The 24,247-nt window shown below is 41.3% G+C and overlaps 1 protein-coding gene across 1 annotated transcript in view; it reads left to right on the top strand.

Moving 5' to 3' along the window:
* Positions 1–19,833, top strand: part of LOC109413865 (85/88 kDa calcium-independent phospholipase A2) — a 48,933-nt gene extending 29,100 nt beyond the window's left edge. The window contains exons 9-11 of the mRNA XM_029876464.2: positions 9,244–10,596; positions 10,660–10,783; positions 17,712–19,833. Of these exons, the coding sequence (XP_029732324.1) occupies positions 9,244–10,596; positions 10,660–10,783; positions 17,712–17,944 (1,710 nt within the window). The 3' untranslated portion in view covers positions 17,945–19,833. The remainder of the gene's footprint in view (positions 1–9,243; positions 10,597–10,659; positions 10,784–17,711) is intronic.
* Positions 19,834–24,247: the final 4,414 nt, after the last annotated feature.

Raw genomic sequence — 24,247 nt, 5'->3', positions numbered from 1 at the left:
AATCCTTGTAGGAATTACAGCATGAATTCTTGGAGGAATCCGTAGAAGAATTTTGGGAGAAATCCCAGGAGGAATTCCCTGAAATTCCCGGAGAAATCCCTGGAAAAAATCCTGAAGAAATTCCTGTAAGGATTTCTTCAGGAATCCCTGAAGGACTTCCTGGAGTAATTGCTGTAAGAGTTTTTAAGGGAATTTCTTGAGGTAAATGAAATCCTGGAAGAATGCCTGGGGCAATACCTTAAATAATTCCTGGATAAATTCCAAGAGGAATTCTTGGGGTAATTCATGATGAAATTCTTAAAGGTACTCCTAGAGGAGTCCGTGAATTAAATCTTGGAGAAAAGCCTGAAAAAATCTCTGGGGGAATCCCTACAGAAATCTCTGGAGGAATGCCTGGAGGTATTCCTAAAATAATACGTCCATGAATTCCTAGAGCAATCCGTAGAGACTTACCTAGAGGAATTCCTGAAAGAATGCCTGGAGGTATTCCTGGAAGAATTCCTGGATCAATTTCTAGAAAAATTCCAGAAGAATTTCCTCACGAATCAACTGGGGTAATTCCTCAAGGTATTCTTGGTGGAATTCCTAGAGGAGTCCCTGGAAAAATGCCTGGATGGAATCTTGGAGGAATGCCTGGAGGATTACATTGAATAATTCCTTCCTGGATAAATTCCGCGAGGGGAATTCCTGAAGGAGTCCTTGAATCCTGGAAGAATGCCTGGATGAATCCCTGGAGGAAACGCTATAAAAATCCATGGAATAATCACTAAAGGAATTCCTGAATGAATGCCTGGAGGAACCCGTGGAGACATGCCTGTAAAAAATCCTGGAGGAATCTGTAAAGAAATTTCAGAATTGTGGAATTATGGAAGGAATCCCTGGAGAAATTTCAGAAGATAGCACTAGAGGAAACCCGGGAGGAATCCCTAGAAAGTTTCTGGAGGATTCCTTGGAGGAATTTTTGGACGCTGGAAATACCTGAAGAAATTTCTAAAGAGAACCCTGGAGGAAATTCTGGAGGGACTTCTGAACAAATTTCTGGCGGAATCCTTGGAGGAATTCCTGGGGAAATCGCTAGAGAAATCCTCTGGAGGCATCCCTAAAAAAATCCAGGTAGAATCTCTAGATGAATTCCTAGAGAAATCCCTGGATGAATCCGAGGAGGAATACCCGAAGGAAACCCTGGAAGAATTCCAGGAGAAATTCCTGGAGGATTCCCTGCAGAAATGATTTATTTATTTATTTTTAACTTTCTATTTTGTAAGAGGGGAAAGCCCCCTCGAGTGATTTTACATGTTGAAATCGTTCTCAAAAAGGCACAATACTTTTCTTAATCTTTTCAAGGTACATTATAAACATCCCTGCAGAAATACCTGGATGAATTCCTTGAGCAACCCCTGGAAGAAATCCTGAAGATATACCTGGATGAATACCTGGAGGATTTCCTAGAGGAATTCTGGGAGGAATCCCTGGAGAAATTTCTGAAGAAACCTCTTGAGAAATCATGAAGGAATCCTTAGGAAATTTTCTAGCGCAATTCTTGGAAGAATCTTTGTGGGAATTCTTGGAAAAACCCCTGAAGGAATTCCAAAATACCCGAAGTAATTTCTGGTGGAATCCGTGAAATAATTCCTGGAGGAATCTCTGGAGGTATTTCTGGAGGAGAAATTCCTGGATAAATTCCTGGATGAAACACTGAAAGAATTCCCGCAGGAATCCCTGGAAATTCTGGAAATCTGGAGGAATTCTTGAAGAAATTGCTGAAAGAATTTTTGAAGGAATCCCTGGAAGACTTCTTGGAGAAATTCCTGGAGGAACTACTGTAGGAATTTCCTGTAGACATGCCTGTAAGAACTGCTGGAGGAATCTCTAGAGAAATTCTTCGTGAAATCTCCAGAGGATTTACTGGAGGAATCTGCATGAGTTCCATGAGAAATCCCTAGAGGAATTCCAGAAAGATTTTCTTGAAGAATCACTGTAGAACTTTCAGGAGGAATCTATGGAGGAATTCCTGGAGAAATCCCTGAATGAGTTCCTGGAAGAATTCTTGGAGGAATCTCTAGAATAATTCCTTGAGGTATCTCTAGAGGAATACCTAGAGAAATCGCTGTAAGAATTCCTAGAAGAATTACTGGACGAATCCTTGCAGGTATTCCCTGAGGAATCCTGGAACAATTCCTGAATGAATTTTTGGAGGAACCCTAGGACGAATTCCTGAAAAAATCAATGGATCGATTTCTGAGGGAAATCCAGGAGGAGTTTCTGAAGGAGTAAGTAGTGAAGAAATCGCTGAAATTCTTAAGGAAATTATGAAGGAATCCTAAAAAGAATACGTAGAGGACCTCTTGGAGGAACCCCTGTACCAATTTCTGAAGAAACTCCAGGAGGAATCTCGGAATCATTCGCAAGAGGAATTCTTAAGGGATTCCAGGAGTTCCTGGAGGAAGTCTTGGGTTAATTCCTGGAGGTGTTTCTGAAAAAAAAATCCAGGAGGAATTACTGAAGGCATCCCAAGAAATGTTCTAGGAAGCATTTTTAAAATAATCCCTGAAGTTGTTTCAGAAAGAATCACAGAAAGAATTCCCGGGTGAATCCCTGGAGGAATTTCTTAAGAAACCCCATGATGAATCCCAGAAACAATCCTTAGGGATACTCAGGAGAGGTAGAATTCCTGGTTTCTGGTTCTTGGAAGAATTTCCGCAGGAATCCCTGGATTAAAAACTATTGAAGGAATAATTGGTTGAACTCCTAAAGGATATTTTTTACAAAAAGTTGAAGCAATTCTAGGAATAATTTTTTGATAATCTCTCGTAAAATTTTCTGAACGAATTTCAGGAAACATTCCTGCAGAATTACTTCGAATAATTTCAAATGGAATTATTGGAGAAATCTCTAGCGGAATTCTGGAAGGAATATATGGAGAAATCTCTGAAGTACCTAATACCTTAATGGATCTCAGGAGAAATTTCCTGAAGGAAGCACTGGAACAAAATCTCTAAAGATATCCCAGGACAAATCCCCGAAGATATGTCTGGTGGATATAGTTCACGAAACTATAGGAACAAACCCATTGGCGTAGCTAGGGGGGCTCCAGGGGTGCCTGGCACCCCCTAGAATAAATTTGGCACCCCCTAGAATATTTCCTTAACAGTCACCTAAAATTTAAAACCGCACACAATAATTCAAATATTTATTATTGGCACCTTTGAACAAAACTTAAGCTACACCCGGAATTACTTATATACCTGATGAACGTTTTGGCATTTTGGATATTGGTAAGAACAATCAACAGACTTGTCCATGTATTCCTCCAGAAATACCTCTATCTATTCATACAGTGATTTCTCTAGACTTCCTTTATGGATTCCTCCCGATATTTCTTCAATAAACTTGCAGAGATTGATCCAGCAATTTCTCCTAGAATTGCTATGGAAATTCGTACTATAATACTTCTCGAAATTCTTCTAGGGGTTCCTCTTAACATTTCTGTTAGGATTCCTTCAGGAATTCCTGGTGTGACTGTTGAAGACAATCTTCCTGGGATCCTTTCAGAAATTCCTCCGGTGATTCTTCCAGGAATTCCTTCATTCAATCAGAGATTCTTTCAGAAATTTCTCTTAGAACTCCTCCAAAAATTCTCACTACACGCAGAAAAAACATGGTAGAATCAAACATATTTCAGGTAAACTCAAATAAATTAATTATCTGCATCGGCTGTTTTCCTACTCTCCGCATCGACCAATGTGGCGCTAGCTTCTATGCGCGAAAAACCGCTAAAAGTAAATCGCAAAAATATTGTATGGCGAATACCATCTAAAGGCAAATTCTTCAAAGTGGAACACATTGTTCGAAAAAATATTTGGTAGTGGTTGTGTACAATGGTGACCACTATTAAGCCTACCAAATATTTTTTCAGGAAAAGCTTTGTATTTCAAGTAATTCAAGTTTAGATGCATTTCGCCATACAAAATTAAATTGATTTACTCCTGCTGATCAACTGTGGCTGCGCGCAAAGCGGGTAGTCCATTGTCAATTTGTTCTGGCAACAAAAATAAAACTGTTTGGAGCAAATCGAACGTCACATTCGAAGCAAATTCAATCCATTTTTGAAACAAACATGCATCTTCTGACAGGTTATGTTAGAAACAAATGTAAAACTTTTTGTTTTTTGTGCCAGGTTGGCCCTACGGAAATATTTGTTTTCCAATTAAATTTATAAAATCATTTCCTTCTCTAGGAAAACCCACTTCCCGCATGGCACTTTCAATGCCAACATCATGTAGATAACATACGTTCCCGAAATCAATGGGATTTTGTGGAAATTTTGGTGAAACTTGCCTTTTTTTGCAAGAGGAAATCTTGTTTGGTGCTGCAGCTGGAACTTGAGAGTTTTGTTTATGTTCTCGACGGCGGAACGGGGGTTTCTTCAATGGGTATTGTAGAAATCAATATGTAATTGAGTTAGTTTTAAAAATTAATATTTTAGTTTTAAATATTTTATCAGTTTACCGAATAAACATGAATATTTCTGTTTCAAACGAACGAAATTTGTCTCCGTGTATGGTACTTTCAGGAATTCTACTAGGTATTCCACTAGAAATTTTTTTTCAAGCATTCTTTTTAAATTCATTCGGAAAATCTCCCTGGGATTTGTCTAAAAATCCCTTCGGTGATTCTTCCAGAGATTTCTAGGATTCCTCCAGAATTTCTAACTATGATACTTTAGAAATTATGCTACGTATTCTTCTAGAGCTTTCTCCTGTATTTTTTGCTGGAATCTTGGCAATCTTACTGGAATTCTTGCAGAAATTCCTTCGGTTGATATACCAGGGATTACTCCAAGGACTCATCCAGAAATGCCTCTAGAGATTTTATACAAAGATTCATCCAAAAATACCTCATGGAAATCCTGCAGGAGTGGCCAAAATATTAATTTGGCCTTTCTCCAAGAATACCTCAAACAACTTCTCCTGTGGCTCTCCCAAAATTCTTCTAGTGATTCCTATAGGAATACACTACCCGTCATAAGTACGGACTCACAAAAAGTATTGCAACAATATTGCATCACCCTGACTTTCCTCGATATATCCAAAACCTGAGGACTTACAAAGATTCTGTCTTCAGGAAAGTTATTCAGAAGACCAAAAGCAACAACTTTTCTGAAGGCGCCGTTTTTGTAGGTGTTCTGGTTTTAGAGATATCGAGGTGAGTCAGGGTGATGCAATATTGTTGCAATACTTTTTGTGAATCCGTACTGTGTGACGGGTAGTGTATATTCTAGCATTATGGCTGGAATTCTTCCGGAAAATCTTCCTGAGATTCTTTTAGAAATTCCTTCAGAACCTTCTCTATTGATTTTTCCAGAATGCCTCTACCGGTCTTCTCTAGGTATTCCAAGCAATTTTTCTTTGAATTCCCCCAGGCATTTCTGATGGGGTTTCTCTAGAAATTTCTGTATAGTTTCCTCCAGCAATTTCTCCTTGGATTTCTGCTGAAATTTCTATAATGATGCATCCCAGAATCCTTCTAAGAATGCTTCCTGAGATTTTTCCTTTGATTTCTTCAGAAGCTCTCCGGTGATTCCTCCAGGAATTTTTATCCAAGGCTTCTCCAAAAAAAATGAAATGTTTTTGGTGATTCTTCCAGGGATTTTTCTAAAGACTCTTTCAGGAATTCCTCCACAGTTTTTATTCATCGTTTTTTTTATATCTGTATTAACGATATTTTTAGCCCTAGGCTAGTTCCTCTCGGGACCCACGCTTTACTTCCCTTCCGAAGGAAGAACTCACATTTTGCGAGTTTGTCAGGAGTGGGATTCGATCCCAGGTCCTCCGCGTGATAGTCAAGTGTTCTAACCATCACACCAGGTCCGCTTCACATTCATCGATTACTCTAGAAAATTATCATGGTATTTCTCCTGGAACTCACGATGGCAGTGTTTTTCGTAAAAAAACACCAGCCCACAAAACGACACGAGCGCCAAACGGCCAAAAACAGCGAGCACTGGAAACATAAATGACAACACAACAATGTAAGTGATGGGACGCTAGCACCACGCAACGGGAGCATAACCACCCGGGCAGAAAAGAATTACAAAACAATTGCAAGTTTTACCATTCAAAACGAATTACTGAATGGTAAAATTTGCCATTGGTTTGTTTGAAATAAGTGACAAAAGGGCAAAAATAATAACTGACATTGTTCGATAAAATGACTAAAGAATGTCAAATTTTGACATTACAATGGCAAACCAAGAACAAAAAAAATAAAGTTTAGAATTGCAATATACCATTATTAAGTTATTGAAAACAGAACAATATCAAAATTAGTTATTCGTTTATCAACCAAAAGAAGGGTATATTAAGTTGTTTATTCCAATAACAAAATGAAAACTTTTAATTTTTCGGGATGGAAAGTAATTTCAAACAAATATCAAAAGATACCATTAGAATAACCAAAGTTCAAATTTTGTCATTATTATGTTCTTTATAAGTGCCAAAACTGCGATGGTTCATCAAACTCGTAAGAGGTCAACAATATCTCACCAATTGCAAAATTTGTTATGATAGCAAAATGAGACATTTAGTAGTTATTCTTCCAAATTTGATGAATGACAAATGAATGGCATATTTTGATATGATATCATATTATGCTATTGGCATGTTGTTTTAGGCTTTTCATGAAGAACTCATGAATGGCAAAATTAGTTATGACAATAAAATGTGTTATTCTTTTGTTTTTGGTTTGCCATTCACCTCTACCCGGGCACATACTCTGATATGACCGTTACATAGTTTTACACAAGGCAGAAAGCAAAGATAGACGTCTGTTCTCTGTGATAACAGCATAGCGTATCATTGTGCTTGCCACACAAAATACGCATTCATGCAAGGCAAATAAAGAATGCAATGCACTTCAATTAATAACAGTGGAAGAGTTCAAAGAACACTAGTTTGTTTGAAGAGAAACAAGAGAAATTCTTTCGTCCAAGGAAAAAAATTCGTCCTTAATTTCAGTGCAAGAAAGTAGCCAGAATTTTTACAAAGATGGCAGCCTCAGAAAAAGGATGCAGCTTTTGAAAAAAGTTAACGGGGGATTTGCAAAAGGAAAGACATTCTCAAATGTGGGTGAATTCATTCTATTGCTGGAAGAACATGCAAAAATAAATGACCTGTCAAGTTTTAGTCTAATTTGGTGATCAACCACGTTAGCTGGAGATGTTCAGTGGTATCATAATAGTTGGGTAGTGTTTATCATCAAAAAATCACCCAAATTTTTCCGAATAGAAATATGTAACATGGAATTTTAGGCAAACTGGATCATTCAATACACTGCACAATGATAGAATAAAGCGGAGAGGTATCAAAAAAAAAAGAAAAAAGTTTCTTTAAAGTTTCTCATTAAACCTGCATTTTGTTCAACGCGTTGAAAAGTGTCGCTTTCTGTATTCTGCATTAGCGTGGTGCTTGCGGTGGTAGCGAACCGCGCGACTGACAGAAGGCCAAATTGAACTAAATGTATATATTCTTAATGTTCGACCTTTCCCTATGTTATTTTTTTTTTTCTAAGATACAGGTGGTTTGTTTGTACGGACTTCAAATGGACAAGACAATTTCTCGTGCTGTGGACAGAAAAAATCAACTAGCCAGTTGGATAAAAATTGATTTTATGCTTTTGGTACAGACAGGAAAAATAAAATACCAAATAAAAAAACCACGTGGTTTGGTCGCAGAGGTTTTTCCTTTTTTGGAACATACGCTGTTTTTTCATATTTTATTATTACCAAGATACTGATAGATGAATTTCGATTCGGGCTTGTGGTATTCGGGCTAGTGACATTCGGGTTAGTGTTATAGAATCATTACCGAAGAAGTTCCCAAAGTAATAATCGAAGTTTCCATAATTCCCAGGAAAATTGCTGATGAAATCCTCAAAAAAAAACTTTCGATGTTAGTAACATCGAAATTACCATTAAAATTGTAGAAGCGATTCATATAGAATTTCCGAAGGAGTTTTCGAAGAAATTGTCGAAGGAATACCATATAGCATAGATAACGAAAGTCCAAAAAACGACGAAAATCCCGAAACAAAAATGTAAAATGACTTGCAAAAGACATTTTCAAAAAAAAATCGAGGAAATTCCCAGAGGCATTGTCGAACGAATTACCAAAGGCATCACTAAAAGAATTCCCAAAGGAATTGCCTGAAGAGTACTTGCAGAATTTTAAAAAGCAAATATCAATGGAATTGCTGACATTAACAAAACAATGCTTGAAAAACTATTAAAAAAATGCAAAAGAACTTCCGAGAAAAAAATCAAAAAAATTGCCAATGTAACAAAAAAGCCAAATAAACTCCTAATGGAATTGCCGAAGAAGTTTTTAAAGTAATTGCCGATTATATTTTCAAAGGATGATTGAAAGGTGTTTCGTATCAAATTCCAAACATATTACCAAATAAATTCGAGCGCTATCCACCCACCGCCACCCTCCGTCACTAAACAGTTATCAGCGATCTAATCAGCTACATGACGCTCATCACCTTCGCAGTTATTACATGCAGTGTTTGTGGTTAAAAACATAATGAAATTCTATGTAAAGTGAACTACCAGAAAACTAGCTAAGCACTTCCTTCAAAGAGCACTTGCTCACTGGAAGTGATTTAGATCAACTGAAACTGTAAAATAATTTGAATTTAAATAATTTGCAGTATAACATTAACCTTAGAAATTAAGGGTGGATCGGTATTTCATTCCACAAAAAAAAGCAAAAAAAAACCTGAAAGCTACTGAAAATGGCACCCCTTAGGCCCCCCTAGGAAAAAAACCTGGATAACAATCATTTTAATTCCTCAAAACTGCAATGCTGATTTGCATATTCAAATATCGGGCGATCATGCCGCTTAAAAGTCATCTCGAGCCAGGCCTCCCTGGGCTTTCTCCAGAAAAAAAAAATCCTAGCTACGTCAGAGAGAATTCCAAGATGAAATTTGAGATCTAGGAAAATTTCAGGAGGAATTCTAAGAATTGCCAGAAGCATCTCTAACAACATCCCAGAAGAAATTTTGAAAGAAATTTCTAGTAGATTTCAAAAAAAAAAAATCTGACAACTTTAGTAAGAATAATGATTGAAATTATGACCAATTTAAAAATAATTTCAGAAGAAATTCTGAAACATTTTTAGAAAAAAAAAACGTAAATCAATCGTAATAAACTATCTCTACCCATTCGTCTACTAATTGCAGGTCAGCCGCGACCGGCTCGAGTGTGTAGTGGCCCTTCTAGCCCACGAAGCGGAAATCGACGTGGTGGACAACAGCGGAAACACCCCTCTCCACATCGCCGTCGAAAAGAAGCTCATTCCGATCGTGCAGTGTCTGGTAGTGTTCGGCGCCGATATCAACAAACCGAACAAAGAGGGCAAAACACCTAGGCACATGGTCGGTAAGGACGATTCCGGTTCCAAAGATGCCATGATTCTGTACATTTTGCACTCGGTTGGGGCGAAGCGGTGTCTGGAGAACGGCAGCAGCAAGTGTCCTCCCGGATGTTCGGCCAAGGGCAAGTACAACGGAATTCCACCTGCGCAACCAGAAACGAGCGAGCAGCGAGAACACATCCACCACGTGCTGGCCAGTTCCAGTCGATCCCAGCGAAATAGCATTCCCAGTTTGATAACCAACACTATCAAAACGGTACGGGAGGAACGTGAGGCGTTGCGGGAGATCAAGGAAGAGGTCAAAACGGTGGATGTTTCTCAGGAGCGGAAAGGAGCCAGCATGATGGATGCTCTGTTGTCCATGTTTACCAACAAAGTGGAAGCAGCTTCCAAAGATAGTGGTTCAGGATCGTCCAAGGCTTCACCCACCGGGAAGAACTCGATCGACCTAGGAGACGAACCGATGTTGGAGGAACCCACCGTTCACGAATCATCTTGCCCTCCTCCAGAGTCAGGCGAATGGCACGGACGTGGTCGCTTGCTGTGCCTCGACGGCGGAGGCATCCGCGGTTTGGTACTGGCTCAAATGCTGCTGGAAATCGAAAACCTGTCACAAACTCCCATAAATCATCTATTCGATTGGATCGCCGGAACGAGTACCGGTGGAATTTTGGCACTCGCTCTCGGCTGCGGTAAGACCATGAAACAGTGCATGTGCCTGTACCTTCGCATGAAAGATCAGGCTTTCGTCGGTTCTCGCCCGTACCCCAGCGATCTCCTTGAAACGGTTCTCAAAGAGCAGCTCGGAGAATTCACCGTAATGTCCGACATCAAACATCCGAAGCTCATGGTGACGGGAGTGATGGCCGATCGAAAACCGGTCGACCTGCATCTGTTCCGGAACTACAAATGCGCCAGCGATATTCTGGGAATTGCTACGCCTTCGAACAGTCGGAGACAGCCACCGCCTCCACCGGAAGACCAGCTGGTGTGGCGCGCAGGACGCGCCACGGGAGCAGCCCCTTCTTATTTCAGAGCTTTTGGACGGTTTCTGGACGGTGGTCTGATAGCGAACAATCCCACCCTGGATGCGATGACCGAGATTCACGAGTACAACATGGCGCTGAGAAGTATTGGACGCGAAGCGGAAGCGACGCCCGTGAGTTTGGACTTTTTGCTAAGAGGCGTAAGGATAACTAAAAAGCTCTTCCTTCCATTCCAGATTTCGATTGTGGTGTCTCTTGGGACAGGACTGATTCCGGTTACAGAGCTGAAGGAAATTGATGTTTTCCGGCCGGATAGCATATGGGACACCGCAAAGCTGGCCTATGGTATCTCCGCTATTGGTAGGTCATTTTCTAAATTACCTACACTATATGCCAGGTCCGTGCAGCTGCCGGCTTAGAATAGCACTACGGATCACCTCTTTCGGTGGTAAGAGTCCACCGAACAGGATACCCTCAACTCAAGGTGTTAAGCGACCCGTGCCGAGGAATGAGTGATTCAGGGAGTGAAAAAGCGTTAACGGAGCCTGTGGGGTTACTGTACTGTACCCTTACGGGGTTAATACAGAGCTCTGGCGTGGTGGACCTTTTTTCCCGTGCTACTCGTGGGATTCCAAAATAAGCTGAAATACAAATAATCAGAAAACAGTTAGTAGCGGTAGTGGTGAGGTTAAACCTTTCGCAAGAAGTGGGTTAGCAAGGTCTCCTCTATGGAGAGCAGAGATAGGAGGAGGTGTTAACTGTGTGCGAAGTGCCAGCGTGGGGAACTCCATTTCCTCTCCGGCCTGCGTGTCGGGAGAAGTCATGGTTGGAGCGTGGTTGATTCGGGCCATCAATAAGAATAGAGATGTGCTTTCTGCAATGAAGGTGACTGCGCAGCAGCTTGACTCCGTCATTGACTTAGCGTCCTCGAAGTCGAACATCAGCAAGGACCAGCAGCAGAGCTAGTGAAGTTGAAGGTGCCGAAGTCTATCCAGACGGAGACCTTCGCATTTGCGGATAGTCCGAAGGAAAGCGTGTGAGGCAGGCGTTAGGTAAGGAGCTACCAGGTGACGCTCGTAAAGCCAGGTAAAGCTGACCCCGAGAGTGAAAGGCAGTATTACCGAACCCTGGCCAGGCATCCCGCTAAGCTGCGAAGGATAGAACTAAAAAGGCCGGCCCGTTCCGGATCGAAGAGAGCAGGGGGCTTCCACCATTATTGGTAGGTCATTAGCCACCACAGGTTAAGGACGCCCCTTGGGCTTAGTGGACAGGAAGAAAAAGAAGAAGAAGATAGACGAAGGGTACGAGGCCAGCTGCCAAGCTCGGCATCAAGTCGGACGATTCCAAGTACTCGAAAGTCATGCAGGTGATAAGGAGCGATGTCAAGCTCGTAGATCTTGGAGCCGACGCACGCAGTATTCGACGTACCCGCACAGGCGAAATAATCATCGAGCTCACGCGCGACAAAACTTGCAGCAAAAACGCCGCTTACAAGTTTCCGGCGGAAGGGGTCCTTGACGAGGGTGTAGAGGTTGGAGCGCTTACCCCGAGCGACTCCACACGACTTCAAAACCTGGGCGAAATCACGAAAGCAGATGAGCTCGTCACGGTAGTGCGGCAACATTGCGAGGTGCAGGTGGTCACCTACGAAAAGTCCCAGCAGGGGCACAGGTGCCTCCCTGTGGCGGACGCTAACAAGTCCGTTAAAGTAGGTAAGCTCAAGTTGTGCTGGTCGGTAGATCCGTTAAGCGAGTCACCAGAGGTTTACTTCAGGTGTCTTGAACCAGGATACAAGTCGTGGGACTGCAAAGGCTTTGACAGAAGCAAGCTTCGTAGGCGATGTGGAGGAGAAGGCCATAAGGATAGAAGGCAAGGTTGTAGGAACCCTTCCAAAAGCACCCGTGCTCGACAAAGTTAACGGGGTCTTCTTGTGTAGCTGCTTTGCGCCTCCACTGTGGTCGATCGAGCAGTTCACGCAGATGCTGGATGACGGCTGAGCTGACAGAGCGTTTGATTTCAATGCCTGGGCTTGGGCCGTGAAATGGGATCAGGATCAGATCCTGCTAGAGGCATTCGTCGAGCTTGCTTATGTCGGTACCAAAAGTACCTTTAGCAGGAATGGAGTGGAGTCGATCATCGACGTTTCTTTTTGTAGTCATGGCCTAACGAGTAGTTCGAAGTGGAGGGTAGATGATGCCTACTCTCCCCAATTAACATTTATTGTGAATGTAAACGTCAACAAAGCGTCCTCAATACGGCTTGATGCTGAGTTACTGTGTTGTACATAATGACGGAAGCCCCGAGTAAAGTCTGATAGCAAATTGAAAACTAGTTTTGATGGTGTGATATTGCAAATTTTGATAACTCAGGTTGTTGTCGTTTTGGTCGTTTTAACGGTTAAAACATCAAAAATGAGAGCAGAAAAATGTTCCCGTAACAGCAAGTTGAAAACAGCTCCTGCCATCAGTGATAGCAAATTGATAACTGTTTTTGCAATCAGTGCAAAAAATGAAAAAAAAATCGTTAAATGTAGAGTTTTTGCGATTAATATGGAAACCTAAATACAATAAGATATGACTAAATGAATTAAACTAGAATGCTTAGAAGTTTTAAAATTAGTTACATTTTAATATTTATAATAATTTAAAGTGGCAGCAAAACGAAATCAAAATTTGAAATCAAATATAATCAAGATAAATCGATATCAAAATGTGATATCAATTTGCTACTGATTACAAATCGTGTTTTTGATTTGCTATCATTATGTTGTTGGACTTTGCTCGGGGCTTCTGTGCAAGCCCTATACCAATGAATCTGGCGAACTTAATCCACATGTTTATGCTGTGCGAGCAGCTTCTATGCCAGAAAAAGTCCCGTTTTGTTTTACTCCAGAAAAGGCTTTATAATTGTGCCACAAGAAACCTTACCCAACTTCATCTTGCAGCAAAGGCTTGTGAAACGTCAAGCGCTATAATGTTTACATTGAACAAGCTGTGTGGTTGCACCAACAGGTTTTTCGTCACAGCTTCTAGCTGAAAGAACGTTCCTAAAAAGCTACGAAGCGCTGCTGTTTTGTGTATTTAGCAACATTACAACACTGTATAAAAGCAGCTGTCTTATTGGTTGGGCCCACGGTTGGAACTCTTATTCGATTTGCACATCTTCCGGCAACTCTTCCGGAGTGCACTAGAGTGCAATGAAAACAACCAAAAGGAGCTCACAACACTGAGATGGATAGCTGTAAAGTATTTGTGTAGCAACTATACTGCCGCCACTCGCATAACAGTCCCATCTTTGCTGGGTTTCCTATTCATATGGGACTGTTTTGCGAGTGGGGGCAGTATATATCCCGCTTAACCCTCTAATACCCAATCCCGCCTTTAGACGGGGTATAGTTTGAGCATTTTTGTAATTTTTGTTTCGTGGAAAATCAATTTTTATATTTTTGGCTGATATTTAGGGCTGTTCTGTATATCTCAAAATTGTTTTTGGTGTATTTTAAAGCGTATTTACATTTTTTTTAAATCATTGAAAAATTGATGTTTTAGTCACCTTTTAGAAGTCATTGTTTATTTTGAATTGAATCGCTGCAATTAACATATTTTAAATTTTTCCCAAATCATTCTATCCTTGTTTAATAGTTTAAGGGAATCGAATACACTCTAAATTTATTTTCCTTAAAATTACACGAAAAATAAAATTTTCTGTGAAAAAAAATTAAAATAATAATATTTTAACAATAATCAAAAAATCTCAAAATGTTTTCATCTCAAAAAATCCGTTCCCCAAATAGGCTTCCAGGAAAAATATAAAAGTGTGGGGATGTTCAAAAATAAAAATTAGAAAAATCAAAAACTGAAATTCACGAAATCGAGATTTGAAAACAATCATCTTCCAAAACATGTTTAACCCTGGCCAAGTTCGCAGGGGTTGACGGTATTAAAGTGAAGGAGTTTCATTTTGATTATTGTAATGTAGTGTTCTTTAGTGAAACATATCACCTTTTTAACACTTTAATGCGCCTCCAACGGTTCATCACGAACCGGCTGCTGCAGATGGAGTATGGCTGATCATATGCATCAGACATGCTCGATAAACACGGAGGATCCGCTGGGGCTTAGTAGAGTCTATTCCCCAGCAACAGTTTCAAGTCGGTTAGATTTGAGAAGGTTTTGATGATCGTTACAAATCCTAATAAAAGCATTATAGGATTTGTGACAGGTTTTGAAACCTTTTACAGCCAGCTGACTTGAAAATGTTGTTTGGGCTCTATTTCTCACGTCTCTCGGTTGTTTTTAATTCGTAATTGATTGATGTCATAGTTGCTTTTTCGAATTTTTACAATGTTAGTTGGTCATATTATCTTTAAATAAAGCAATTAAAACCGACCGAAGAATTAATAGTGGGAAGGAGATTTGCAGCACTTAATTGTGCTGATAGACTCGAAGCTAACGTGCGAACACTTGAACGCATTGTTGACGTCAATGCGTTCGACGTGACATTTTGGACAAAAACTGACTGCTTTTTATTAGCTGAACAACGTTACTTATGTATGACTAGGTTGACATTCTAGGCCACGCTTGAGAAAATGACATGGTTTATCGAGGTACCTAGGACCGATAGGATAATTGAACGAACTTGAATATTTTTCATAGTATTTGTAGGGGGGTGAATACATAATAGGTGACAAGCAATCTTTATTATTTAAAATTTTATTGCAATCAACTAACCCACTTGGCGCATTTTTGTTTACCTTTTAGATGGCATCATGACACTAACAGAAAAATATCAGAAGTTCAGTTACATGCTTCTGTGAGTTTTGGACCGATGACAATTTAAGGACACAAGAGATGAACACAGAGGAGTAGGAAACGACTAGTGAAATCAATTAGGAAAACAATTTGACGCAGGATTGACTATATTTAAACATACGGGGTTCGACTGATTCGATGAAAAAAAAAACAACATACGACAACTGACTTAACGAGGAGAAAAACATATTTAACCATACCACAAAATCAAACAAGAAGACAAACACAAACCGTGTGACCATAACACTACATAGGAAAATTCTGACTCACTGACCAATTGAAAACTTTCCAATCTTCTACCGTATCTTTCTGAGCCAGTTGCAACAGTGTCTTAATGGATATCATTTTCCGCGTACGGCTGGCAAACTGCTTCTGAAAGATTACGTACTCTTTTCTATCTTCGGGTCTAGTGTAGAGGTTTCAACTCTATTCAGAGTGCAGCTAGAAACCTAGCAAAAAAAAAAAATCATCTTCCAAAACATGTTTAAATCGATTTTAGATGACGAAAAATGATATTTAGATCAAAATCAAAAATTTGGGTATTAGAGGGTTAAAGTTTATTTTGACAATACTGCAACATTTTTGCTGAATAAGAGCTTAAGCGAGCTTTCTTCCAAGGTCGTTTGCTCCATAAGCTTTTATGCAGCTACTTTTGTTAGTAGGGTGTTTACATCCGACAAGCCGTGTTGCTATACCAACAGTTTCTTTATTACAGCTTCTAGCTGTAATGATATCGCATAATGAACTTCAAAGCGCTGCTGGCTTGTGGATTTGTCAGCATAACAAATTATACGGTATAGTAGCAGCTATTTTATTACAGGGGACTCCTATTCGATTAGTTCAAAATTCAACATCTTCCGGGAAATCTCCCGGAGTTGGAATAGAGTGCAGTAAAGGCAGCTCTAGCAACAAGTGATTGGTTTCAGAAAGCCGAGCTGAATAGTTGTATGTTGCTTGCTTTACAGCTGTGTATTAGCTTATGGTTTATATTTGACTAGCTTCCTTTTTAACTCAGCGATCACTGCTTCAATTCGCCTGTTACATAGAAGCAAATGACTGAAGCTTATAGCGCTAAAAATGTTAGTTGGAATCAGTCCTGCAAAAAATCAGTGTCAGTGCCTGTTTTTCAGCCGAAAATGAATGACTGCGGCGGTCGTTTTCAGTTCTCGATGTGAGAACTGACAGAGTCCGAGAGCTCCATTCGTGAGCAACCCAACAAGGTCAATTCCCAATCATCCACACACTACTCATGCTGACAGGCCATTCGTCACAAGCGGTGGCTTGTGAGAGTGAGTGCCCTATACGCTACCACGGGCGAAAACACTCAAATACAGATAATTGAATGGAAATTTAGCCCTGTCAGCTCTCGCATTCAGCACGCTGCGTGCAAGTGTGAGTACCTATTTCATTTCGCTCCCGTGTTGCTGATCGGAAAGCAACATTGATAGGAAAAACAAGACGGAGAAAATGAAAAGAGTAAAATATCGCTATCATAAAGGCCTGTCGAAAAATTGCAGCACTGGTTGGAATAGCGCTGAAAATGTTAGTTAGGTCATAGCGACCACCTGGTAATTCGCTACTTTATTGACTACAATACCAGCAGGCAGAGGGTGGAGTGAGGGGCGACTAGGCCAAGGCGAAGTCCTGGTAGGTGAAAGACAGCATACTTCAATGACGAGGTATTCAGGGAGGCACTCCAGCGTGAGCGAAACTTAATCTGTAGTCTTACTCAAGACCGAGATAAGGGCAAGCAAAAAGGTCTGCTTTGAGGGTCTCTGTCAGAGTGCCGATAAGAACCCATGGGGCCACAAGGTCGTGATGGCCATGACAAGAGGTGTAACGGCTCCTACCGAGCAGTCTACAGAGGTGCTGAAGAGGATCATCGACTGGCTCTTTGCGCGTCATGACCCGAGCCCTTGATCTCCTTTCGTAGGGGACGGAGTTCTAGAAGATTACATTGTACTTCTGATTTGTGTGCAGAGTTCATCCCCTTTCTATATATCTCACGCAACAATTTCCCAACACTTTGACATCTGCATGAACTCGCGCAGATGTTATGATGTGGACGAGTGATTGCATATCACTTCCTCTCACTTCCCCTTATTCATCAGTATTTTTACATAGCCAGGGACCATTCATAAACCACATAGACTTTTTTTTAATTTTAAAATTTTTGTATGGTCTAAAGTCTACGAGGGGGGAGGGGGGTCTGAGATGGCCAAAAGTTGGTCTACGTGGTTTATGAACAGCCCCCAAGCTTATGTTCGAAGATTACCAACACTTATACATTGAAGATGTCAGTTAGTCCCAAGCAGTCATCTCATTGTTGTCGTGTGGTGTTACTTTTGATGCGGCGATACCGATGCAGCAACTATGGATAGTTTGGCATCACTAAACCAAAGAAATGTCGATCATCGATCTAAGTAATATGAAGCACTAACTTAAAAACCTCTATCTCCCATTCCCAAATCCCGCAGGAAACCTTCTGGTCGACCAGGCCACAGCTTCCGACGGCCGTGTGGTAGACCGTGCCCGAGCCTGGTGCAGTATGATCGGAGTGCCGTACTACCGCTTCAATCCACAGATGTCCGTCGACATCGCCATGGACGAAAAGATCGACGAACCGTTGATCAACATGCTCTGGGAGGTCAAGGCGTACATGTACGCCAACCGGCGGAAGGTCATCGAAATGATCAACCATCTCAAGTGAGGCTACCGGTCTCAGTAGGCGACCGGCGGTGACCAGAGTAGAACTGGGTAGGTAGACACTTCTTAGTTTCGTGTTTTTGTCTTAAGCTCATTCCTCCTATAACCATTGGATGAGAAACAAATAATGGAGCAAACCACACCACTCTCAGCGACGACAATACAATACATACCGAACATACCAGTAGCATGCGTACTGCGGATTTGTAGCGAACCGAAGTCAGAAGTAAAGTGTAACGCAGCAAACGACAACAGGAATCATATTTTTACAGTTTACAAGAATCGTAGAGCAAGCCGTTGTAGAGTTACTCGTAACAGTGGAACAGTTCGACGTTTTTCTCTTAGACAACAGAAAATTCCGATTAGTTTATAAAGGCAGTACAACGATAGATTACATTTACAGAGAAACAGAACAAAACCCAACGGCTTCACCCATTTACACCGTATGAAACGAAAACTTGGCGATCGATTAGAAAACAAATGTAGACAATTCGCGTGAAATCTAACGCAACGTTTGTGCTAGTGTAATGTGTTGGAAAATGTCTAATAGAAATACAATACACTGTGGGATTACACTGCAATGAAGTAAATTGTTACTAAAATACAAAAAATGATAAAATAATTATACAACAAATAGTTATGTACCATATCGTATATGGTGGATGAAAATTTCACAATAGAATATGAAGGTTGTTAAAATGCATTGTTTTTCTATGATTGAGATTTTCCAGATCGTAATCAAATTACTATACTACTACCATATACTTTATCGTTGATAATGGAATGTAACAGAACTAATGTTCTGTGATTCCCACATGATTGAATTGTGTTGTATTTCTATGGACATTTCTTCCAATTGCGGCTCGTCGGGAGTGATTCACTGTTTTTTGTCCGTTTTGCTTCGTGATCTTCCGCGTGAAGTTTATTGTTAGTAGATGTGTCTTTGACTCAAAGCATAACGTATATGTATTAGGATACGTGAATAAATTGGATCGGCAACTGGCAAAAACCTTACGATGCTTCCCATTCTATCTAGGGAGTTTCTCACTTGGCGTAGTGTCATGGCCCGTTACTTCATCAGTTATCAATAACATTTCAAATTTTAACGTAATTATGGTGACCGAATTTTACTTTTACAAAAACATTAGTAACCGTTTCAGACCGCCAAGTAGGATATACTCTCCTATACAGCTGAACAAGTGAATGTGTGATTTTTACTGTGTATTTTACTGAAGGACGCTTCTCCAGTGACTGGTGACAGAAATGTCCCAAAAGTGTCCGTTCCTTTATGAAACTCAAACCACCAAAACCACAAAAACTAGTTCTTACAACACGTGTCTGCTGTTGCTGACGGGTTCCTTATTTTTTCTTACCTTTTTCGTCTCTCTCTCTCTCTTGCAAAATAATAAGGCATATTGTTTTGGCCCGTCATTTCATTAAATTATTTTTAAATTTTGAAGAGTTCGATTCGCATAGCGATGTAATAAAAATTTTATTTTATGAACGTGCACGTAATGTTTAAATTGCTTGAAATATGGTACGCCTCAAAGGTAAAATTAGTTATTCACATAGCAATGGTTTGTGGTCAAACACATTCGCACTTGTTGTGTAAGGAAAAATAAGTTATATATTTATTCAAAACACGAGTATCATTAACCTTCTTATCGTATATTCCTATTAACGCAGATGCAACTTCAAAGATTTCAAGCTTTTTATACCTGCATATATCCCCATTCGGAATCCTTTTGTTCCTTATAAAATCCGCATATTGTTTTGCAGTAATATTCCACTTGAAAGGATTTGTACAATTGAGGAAATAATACATATGAAATCAATAGTAAGAAGACAAGATGTTACAAATAAACTGTTTTTGGGGAAAATGTATCAAACTTACACGGTGCTTCCGTTATTCATCCGAAAAGCCAAAGACTTTGCCTTTTCTCTTCTGCTCTAAGTAATGGGGAGATAATCAGTTCAAGAGACACCCGAACGGCTCAGGTCCAGGTAGTGAGGGGTTAGGGATCGTCTCCTACAAGCAAAGTACACCCTAGTGGGTTCCCATTGCCGCCAAACTCTACGTCTCTCCGGGACCATCGTCCATCAAGAATTTCTTCGGACTATCTACCTATTACCTGTATATTACGGGTTAACTGAACTATCTACCGGGATCAACCTATGGGTGGAGCGCTTCGAAGAGATAGGACAATCGCCTACACTGATCATCGCTTGCTGCTTGATCTTTGGTTGTGCACAACCGCCATCTCAGTTTATGGTGAGCCAATTCCAGTTTTCTGGACTCCTGGAGCACATCCACTCCTCCATCGGTTTACCGTAGACATCCAGCGTAATATCATATACTAATTTTATCAAATCCGACGATGACCACGCCCACCAAAAACTTCAACCTCAATCATTAGTTATATATGACATTCCATAACACCCAACCCAGGATGGAAATGGAACCTCGCGGGAGTCTTGTGGTAATGTAAAAGCATTTGCAACCCACCTCGGTCTCGTAAACTAGTACTCGGTTCTGGAAGTAACTTGCGAGAATCTTGTACAAGTACACGGTTGTCTAAACACGCGCATCGGCAATAGAAGCCCCACTGGCGCTATTCTCAATTTAGTTGAAAATCGGAGTTTTCGACTAGCGAAGTTGCATTTTTCTCCAAATCCGTGCGTCGGACCTAACTTCGGAAGTGGTGCGCTGTATAGCAAACCTGGTCCGCTATACAGCGCACCACTTCCGAAGTTAGGTCCGATGCACGGATTTGGAGAAAAATCCAACTTCGCTAGTCGAAAACTCCGATTTTCAACTAAATTGAGAATATTGAACGCGTTCCTTACATCCAGAGTCACTACTGCACAGTAGTGAATCTAGGCACCCTATACACCAGTCAAACTCTCTAAAATCGAAGACCACTTTATCAAGAAGACTTGCAACACTGCCGAAGATCGGGAGTCACTGTTACCAGCGCCACCACGGATAAAGGTGGAACTTTTTATGATAGTGTGAGTAAATCTTCATACTCGCACCAATACACTCTTACACTTTTATACAAAGGTACCACCTTAACTCAACAGGCGGCAGTGCCGTCGGTGACGCTTGCCGTTAGTATGGGAAAACAACAGAGTTGCATGTCTTCTTGATGAAGTAGTCTTCGCTAAAATAAAAGCTCTCATTTTTGAGTAGCGCCCATGCCGCACAGGGACTGTGTTGGAAACACACATTTTTTTAAATTGCTCGCACGCTCACATTTTTGCATAATATCAATATTTTTCGGTATTTGAAGGTGGTTTATAAACCCAGTGAGGTTACCATGTCGAAATTATTGCAAAATACATGCTGATATGAGCGTACGAGCAATTTTAAAAAAATGTGTGTTTCGAACACAGTCATGTGCGGCATGGATGTTTACTAAAAATGTGCAGGCCGAACACATTTTTGAGCGTAGCCGTTTTTGCGTGAACGGTTTGACCAACATTGACTCCGCCTCCAGGTTGGTGTTGAAGTTGGTGCAAAGTTTGACCGTGTGTGATGCTGTTTGACCAACCGATTTGGCAGATCGTCAAACCGATTTGACGGTTGACGGTTTGGTCGGCAAAAATCAAACCAGTTTGATTTTACTCAAACTAACGGTGGGCGGAGCCAATGTTTGACGAACCGATCGTACCGTGTGTAGTGTTGTTGCACAAACATAGTGCGATTGCATATGGGAAAGTATGTTGGTGCAACCAAAGTGACATGTTGGTGCAACACAATTTGGCAGTTCGTCATACGGTTGCAGAAACATTCGCTGGTTCGACCAACCTGGGGGCGGTGGTAATGTTGGTCAAACGGTTTGAGTAGTATGTAGGGTGCCAAACTGTAGGCCAAACTTAGGCCAAACTTAGGGGAACGGCCAGAGTGGACGCGTCACGCGACGCGGCGCGGATTTCCCATACCATTTGACAGCTCCTTATTATTGATTGTGCAAATTTCCGCGCCGCGTCGCGTTGCGCGTCCACTCTGGCCGGTACCTTACGCTGGAGCGCTATCCCGGCGGTTTTTGTACTCCCCTTCCGGAAGCCGTACTGGCTACTCGAGAGACCATTTACACCCTCGGTGTGCCTCAACATTCTATTGATGATCTTTTCGAACAACACTTTCCCCGCCGTGTCGATCGAGCATATTATGGTCTATATGCCGACGGGCTGTTTTCCAGTCTTTGGCAATAGAACCAGGCTCTGCCTCTTCCATACTTCTGGGAAAATACCCCCCCCCCCCCATGTCCAGGCATTTCTGAATAGCAGACCAGAACATCTCGGCTTTTAAGGCCAGGTTCGGAACTCCGTCTGGACCTGGGGCCTTACCTACGCTAAGAGACTTTGCTACCCCCGTAAGTCCCACATCGGTGACCCTCTCCTCAGCGCCAGCCCCAGTCCCCGGCTGTCCTTCAAAAGGAGGCCAAGGACTTGGATCATGGCGCGGAAAAAGGCCCTCGATGATCCCCTCCAACACCTCTGGAAATTGCTCTGTAGGAGCCGTTACACCTCTCGTCTTGGGCATCACCCGACGGATTCGCACTCTGGCACTCTGACAGATACGCTCGATGCAGGCCTTTTACTTGCCCTTATGTTGAAGACCGACGGCTTTTGCAGCGGCGAACACCACCCGCCGTTCGTTTTGCTCTTCCTCTGATCGACTGGATTGATCGCTGGCAGCATTTGGCAGGACTGAATTGAGGAGATCGGGCTTCTAAAAAGCTTTCCACGGTGCCTCTTGGGTGGTGCTTTCGTTCATATGGCACATGATAATTAAACTCGACACCTTGGTTCCACTGAGCCGTTGGGACAATAATGTGGGATAGTTGTGGAAATACCATTGAAGGTGGTAAAATTCTCCGAGGCTTATGAAATCCAACAGGGCGCGTGCATTAGGGTGCGGATCTATGCTAAGGGAGATCAGTAGCATCTGTACATAGTAGGACAAAATGCCGTTCTACGAAAACGCAGTGTAATGATCTCCTATGGTGCTGTAGTACTACAAATGATCTCATTCTCTGGGAATTCTAAGCTGAGCTATCCAGTATCTATCTAGTCCGTTAATAGTAAAACAACGACCATAAGCAAGACAGCATAACAGTTTAACGTCAAAAGCAAATACTTTCTAAATTTGATAAAGTTTTGAAGACAAACACGAGATGAGTATCATATTTTCATTTTCCAAAGAATTATTAGCATAATCGTAGACTGGACATAGGGTCATGTCAAGCAACAGATTCAGTACTACAAATCCACGCGGACAATTCCATTACAAACTATTGATTCTCGTCGATCTTATGACGGAATGGCTCAGCTATGCTGCAAGATTCTAGATTAGGGTCCGTTCATAATACACTTAGGCAATATTCGGTGATTCTCTCTTTCCCTCATAAAGTTGTGTTCGTACGTGATTTATGAACGGTCTCCTCTCCTCTCCTCTCTCTTCTTGGCGTAACGTCCTCACTGGGACAAAGCCTGCTTCTCAGCTTAGTGTTCTATGAGCACTTCCACAGTTATTAACTGAGAGCTTCCTCTGCCAATGACCATTTTGCATGTGTATATCGTGTGGCAGGCACGAAGATACTCTATGCCCAAGGAAGTCAAGGAAATTTCCATTACGAAAAGATCCTGGACTGACCGGGAATCGAACCCGTCACCCTCAGCATGGTCATGCTGAATACCCGTGCGTTTACCGCCTCGGCTATATGGGCCCTTTATGAACGGTCTCCTAACTAAAATAAACAAATATATATATTTTTTTTCTAATGGGGCACCCAGAGAAAAAATCTTCATAATAATACAACCATTGCTATATTACAAATTATTTTACTTACCGCAAATAGAACAGAACACTAAGAACGAAAAAAAACATCAGTAATAGAACGAATGAAATTCAACGGAGGCGTAGCAATGGTACGGCTTATACCAGGAGACGGACACTGCCTATTTGCTTCTCTGGTGAATCAATATTACGGATACAACATCAATGAACAGTGCCACAAGGATGAAATCAGAAATCTTCGTAGAAGGATAGTGCAACATATAAAAAAAAAACAACAGGAACCGATTCCAGCCATGTCTAGAGCAAACTGCTATGGAAGAAGGTTGGAACAGAAACGAAGACATCGAACAAGCAATTGAAGGATTCCTTGCAAGACTAGAAAACGAAAGAGAATGGGGAGGTGAAGAATCGATTGCGGCGGCGTCGGAGATACTACAATGTAGAATAGACGTGTTTCACGAAGAAGGAACGATCTAAGATATAATGAGCCGGAGGTTGTTA

The sequence above is a fragment of the Aedes albopictus genome, chromosome 2 (assembly GCF_035046485.1).
Source record: "Aedes albopictus strain Foshan chromosome 2, AalbF5, whole genome shotgun sequence".
In the NCBI taxonomy this organism is placed as follows: domain Eukaryota; kingdom Metazoa; phylum Arthropoda; class Insecta; order Diptera; family Culicidae; genus Aedes; species Aedes albopictus.
The sequence above is the reverse complement of the archived record's forward strand: the minus strand, read 5'-3'. Positions and strand labels throughout refer to the sequence as shown.